The sequence below is a fragment of the Spermophilus citellus genome (genome assembly GCF_964194105.1).
Source record: "Spermophilus citellus genome assembly, chromosome: X".
NCBI classification, from domain to species: Eukaryota; Metazoa; Chordata; class Mammalia; order Rodentia; family Sciuridae; genus Spermophilus; species Spermophilus citellus.
The window spans coordinates 29,919,556-29,925,369 of record NC_138190.1 but is presented as its reverse complement, the minus strand read 5'-3'; the positions used below and the strand labels follow the sequence as shown (position 1 = coordinate 29,925,369).

Below are 5,814 nucleotides of genomic sequence, written 5' to 3'. Positions count from 1 at the left end.
ATATGGAGCAGGTGGATTTCTCATACATTATTTTCAGAATATAAAATGGCCTGGGTCCTCTGAAAAATCATTTTCAAGTTTCCAGTAAAGTGAAAATGCACTTATTTTTCATAGGTCACTACTGAATATTTTTCTAGAGAAGGAACAACATCATGGTCACACACAAAAAACTGCATATGGGTATTCATAGATACTTTATTTGTAAAGGCCAAAAAATAAAAAATAAAAAAGCTGGAATAAAACCAAATGTGCTTCAATTAGTGAATGAATAGAAGACTATGGTTCATATAAAAACACCTTGCCATAATAGAAAAGAATATAAAAGTGGTCTATGCAACAATCGAGTTAGTCTCTAATTCATTGTGCTGAATGAAAAAAAGTAAATTAGAGAAATCAACCATATTTACTGTATAATTCCATTTACCAGAAATTCTCAGAGGACAAAATTATATATGTATAAGTATTGCTGTGTTTTCCACAGTCTTCCCATCCTAATTTTAATTTTAATGCATTTGAAATGTTGACTTATTCTTTTGGGATATTTTCATGCTCTAATAATTTAGATTTACTTATGAATTATACAATTTCTACTTTTAATGAAATGGAGTAACAAGGACTGGATTTCCCACCTGTGTGAAATAACTAAATATAGGATACATGGATTGGCAGATATTCTGTGATAACAGGTAACACAGGAGTCCAGGCTGCTTCTTGAATCTCCATCTTATAAACACATGATCTCCATGTGTGCTGTGGAATTCAAACAAAGCATGGAAGGTGGCAAACTGGACATCAAATATCTTGGCTTGATATCTTGGAAATGAGAGAGATTGTTTTGACTCACAAATCAATGTCAATGGGGTAGTCAAGTGATCCTTTATAACTATAGGTACCCTTGGAACTTAGTCTTGCCATAAGCCCAAGAAGGAGAGGAAGATAAGATACAGGTGAACATTTAGTCTTTCCCAAATATTGTTACATAGTAGGTGCTCAATGGATAGCAGTTGTTAGAATTTTTATAGCAATCACCCTCTTTGTTTCCTGGCACAGTCAAATTTCCTTGAAATTCTCTGAAATTTTTTAAGATTCTACTATGTTGTATCCTACTATGTTACACAGACAGCTCCAGACAGTTTCATAACAAGTTTTCAAAAGGACTCCAAGTACTGAGATTTTGCCTTCTTGATTCAATATTTCCCTTTTGCACTTACCTATGCAATAAAATCTAAAATCTTAATAGAATGAAAATTTCCGTCTTCCTATAGAAACATGGTCAAAATCTCTGAATTTCTACTACCTTCAAAATGAATATAACCAAAAAGTTGTACAAGTGCCAATAGAAAAAATGGGAAAAAAAAAACAGTGCTTGCCCCAGGAAAAAATCCTAAGACTAAAGGCAGTGGAAGGATGTTGAATAATTTTTATTTTTGCTATCCAATGATTGCATGTCTGCTAATAAAATATTTTTCAACTCCTGGAAGGACTCCAGGAATTTTAGGAATACATCTTCATGATATTTGTTATACAGTGATTCCTAAGGTTTTTGGTCTTTCCTCTTCTATCACTGATGAGAGAAGCTTAGTTAATAACCACACTGGTTAATTCAAACCCACTTTTTAATTGATTAAACCTCCACCAAAAGTTCGGCCCTTGCTTATTGTTTGCTAAATTACTGTCAAGATAATCTATTTAAATTTTCCTTTGAATGAAGTGAGCACTGGCATTCCTTGGCCATGGCAGAATAAACCAACCCCACTGGATTCTAAGTAACCAATCTCAAGAGACTAACATCCTCATTTCTTGGAAACTTCCTGGAGATGACTTGAATAAAATACTTAGTTTATGTACTGTGTTTAATTGCACTGATAAGCTCATTTCTAGGTTTGTGTGATCAGTGGCCAGTTTCAAGTGTAACAGTTCATGAAAATCCCTCTGCAAATATCACTGTAGCTTTTTTTCACCCTCTCTGACTTCAGGGTTATACTCCCCTCCCACCCCCAAATAATAGATATTAGTATAAAGGAGGCTGTACTTACCAGCTTTCTGGGAAAATATTTTTAGGATGTAGTAGAGAATCCCAGGAGAGTGGCTTGGCTTAAATTTCACCATCAAGTTTACCTTCCACCTGGAATAGGATGTTGCTATCAGAGGAGTGGTAGCATGGAGAATCGGGCTGCCCAGGGGTTGGAATGTTCTAACTTAGGGGGAGGACTGGTGATTATGCACTGCTTGTTTTACTGAGAACAGGATACTGTCTTCAGAAGATGAAGCTTCGAAGGTCTACATGTTAGGTTCCAGTTTGGGCAAGGGGGCACACTGTGTGAGAAGCCCCAGGAGAAAAGTGTTAACTGGTCTAGACACCCTGGGCAGAGTTATTTTTCAAGGAACCCTAGAAGAACTGTAGGTAAATGAAGTTTTCAGACACCCCTTGAATTGTGTTTGAATCTTATTTCAAACTTCCTCCTTAAAGCCTGATTTAAGTTAATTGGCTAAAATATGCTTCTTTCTATAGTTGAAGAGTCATTAAAGTGTAATGAGAAGAGAAATAAATTAAGAGATAGAGGTTTGACTCCAGGTGGAAAGTATGAAACAGTAAGCCCTAGATAATTCAGAGGTCTAGGCCCAGTGTTCATGTACCAAATATATGAAATTGGGCACAATCACAAGCCCTCTGAGCCTGAATGTCTTTGTAGGTGAATTTGGTTTGGTAAGTCCTATACTCTAGGATTATTGCAATGTATATAAATATATGAAGCACATGGAAAAATGCCCAGAGTATCTTAGGACTTTATGAACAGCAATACTTGCCTTGATTATGTTGACCCCATATCCTTCCACACTCAGAGACAAGTGTTCCTCAGCAAGTAAAAATTCATAAAATATTTCTCTTTGGTATTTGATTTACGTGTATCTGGTGACTTCAACGGTTGGATACAATTCAAATGTAGCAGTCCAAATTGTTCCCCTTACTGACACAAGACCTTTGATCTAACCTCCATTTCTTCATTCAAGGAAAACCTTTAACTGAAAAACTCATGTGAACTGCTCACAACTTACTCATGTCTTATTTTTACTTGTCCTCTAAGGAATACAAGATCCTGTCATCATTTCTATGATATTATTGTTCTTATACTAAAATTCTATGGGGACATCCTGAGTCTTTTAATCTTAGCATCACCATTATGACTGCAGTACTTTCCAAACAGCAGGTTTTCAGTTCAGGTTTTGGAATAAATGAACCAGTGAGCATGGTACTAATTTTATTTAGATTTATTTCCATTATACCCTAGAAAGGGCTAAGCAATACTTGTATAAGCCATTACAGTTTACACAAAAAGAGACTGAAATAAATAAGCCAACATTGAATCTTAAAATTTATTTCTTACAATTGATAAAAACTATATGAAACCCGAGTTCTTTCAAATTACCAAAGAAATTTTTAGAGAAATGCACCTTATCCATGTTATACTTCAGATCACAAAATAAATGTATGGTTTCCAAGTATGTTTTAAAAGGTGTCAAAGGACATAGTACTCAACCACGTAAAACTGCATTAAATGTATGACCAATGTCATTTGCAACTTAAGAGATTTCAAAGTGAAGCATTATTAAACAACATTTGAATGATAAAAACATCAAAAAATAAAAGAATGAATTATCAATTTATGCACACAAAATAGAAACACAGGGATGATATAGTCTTTTCCTTTCAAGCCTACGTTTTCCCTGGAGCCATACACTCTTTCAGCACTAAACACTGGCCTTGAACACTACATGAAGGAGCTATTTCTGACTTTACTAAATGCTGGAGGAGCTGCCACCCATGGCACTGGAACTGGCAGTGGCCAAGGAACTGGAGGCAGACTCAATTGAAATTCTGGCCAGTGCTCTCTCCTCTTCTTCTAGCAGAGCTTCCTCATACTGAGCTGAGAAATCACAGGGATCGGCTCCATGAACCTTGGCCAAAAACTCGAGGACTTTCATCTTGCTGGTTTCGGCATGGGCTCTTGGGCCCCACTGGAACTCATACTGCACTGGATCACTGTTGGCCACCTGGTGGTACTCCAGGTACTTTTCATTCACAAAATCATGGGCGATGAGCTGCCTGGCATCCCCGAAGATGAAGTGCTTCTGATCACGATGGATCCCCGTCATTTTCAGCACATCCCAGATCTCCTCTTCAGTGGCACGGTTACCCTTCATGAAGATCACACCCAGCATGAGTATCAGGAGCCCGGTCTTGGGTATAGTCTCTTCATCACTAAGCATCCCATCATAGGTGAGGCCTAGCTTGATGGAGAGGCCATAGCACTGGTTGATGGGATCCATTTCCTTCACATCAAGGCCAAAGACCATCTCCAGGCGCTCAGAGGCCCGCAGGAGGATCTCACAGAAGCGGACCTCATCATCTTCCATGATGAACTTCAACATATCTGCCTTTCGGGCTGGCTCTTTCATTTGATACTTGAGCAGCAGGAAATTCACCAAGAAAGCCACTTTCTCATCCAGAGCACTTTCGGGCACATGCTTGGGGTCTTCCACCATCGCTGAGGTGTTTGGAACACTCTCCTCTTCTTTGCTACCAGAGCCTTCACTGGACTGGATCAAAGAGGGGGCCATAACGGCAACAGGAGAGGAGCAGGAATTCTGAAGATCCTCAGGAGTGCTGGGTGTGCTGGGTGTTAGAGCACCAGGAGCCTCACTCAGGTTGCCAGGCATCAGAAGCTGGGAGGAGGAGGTAGAGGGCGCCTCCACAGCCCCTGACACCTGTGCAACCTCTGGGCCCTGGATCTCACTGAGGATCAGAAGGTCTTCACCATGGGTGCCTTCTTGACTCTTCTGATGCCCAGGCATGACGATTCCTGTGATTGGAAGTAGGCAGAAGTACAGAAGGATGAGTGTGCAATGGAGAATCAAAGCCTAAGGGATAGAGAAAGGTATCAGTGTCAGCTGATAAACTGGACTGAACTGGCTCTGATGGAATGCAATGAGAGTGGATTTTCCTATGAATGGTGCTGTGAAGACCCACAAGCCTGTCATGGTATCTGGGTCCATCAAGAACCTGAAGGTGGAAGTGGGACTCCTCCTCGGGGGAAAGCTAGAGAATCCTCAGGGTTCTGGTAGACAGTTACAGTTAAGCTCTATAGAACCCATTCTGTTTGAACATAGTGCCACCCGTTAATGGCCACAGGGCCATAATTTTTTATTTTATTTTATTGGTACCTTTTAGTTACACAGGACAGTAAAATCCATAAATTTGAAATCCTATAAGGCTCGTGCCACCTCCTCTCTGATAGTCTGAGCCTGCCCTTCTAAGACCAAAGTCATACCTCTTAAGTCAATTGAAGAGGAGTGGAGGTATGTCCCCAAGAACCCCCAAATGAATGTTCCCATAGCTGACAGCAGGGGCTAAATTCTGTGGACAGGTGTGGGTGGTCTCCTGAGTTCTCAGACGCCTTTCTTTGAATCCAAGCATGTCCTCAGGTACCATCTATTTTTACTAGATGTTACTCATCACATCGAAGCCCCTAATTCTCCTCCAGGAGGAGGTAAGATATCACCTTTGTCTAAAAGTGTTGTTCTTGGGCTGGCATTGTGTCTTCATGGTAGAGCACTGGCCTAGCATGTGTGAGGCCCTGGGTTCAATCCTCAGTACCACATACAAATAAATAAATAAGATAAAGATAGTGGGTCTCACTACAGCTAAAAACTAAATATTAAAAAATAAATAAATAAAAATGTTGTTCTTGGATCCGGTGACTGACAAGAACAGGGCTGGGCTCTTCATGAGTCCTACTCTTCACTCAAGATATC

At 39.7% G+C, this 5,814-nt stretch overlaps 1 protein-coding gene across 1 annotated transcript; it reads right to left on the bottom strand.

Moving 5' to 3' along the window:
• Positions 1-3,798: 3,798 nt before the first annotated feature.
• LOC308639000 (melanoma-associated antigen B16-like) lies at positions 3,799-4,854 on the bottom strand (the record flags this gene model as incomplete). The annotated part of the gene is made up of 1 exon (XM_081276916.1): positions 3,799-4,854. The coding sequence occupies one exon, from the start codon at positions 4,852-4,854 to the stop codon at positions 3,799-3,801; it is 1,056 nt and encodes a 351-aa protein (XP_081133042.1).
• Positions 4,855-5,814: the final 960 nt, after the last annotated feature.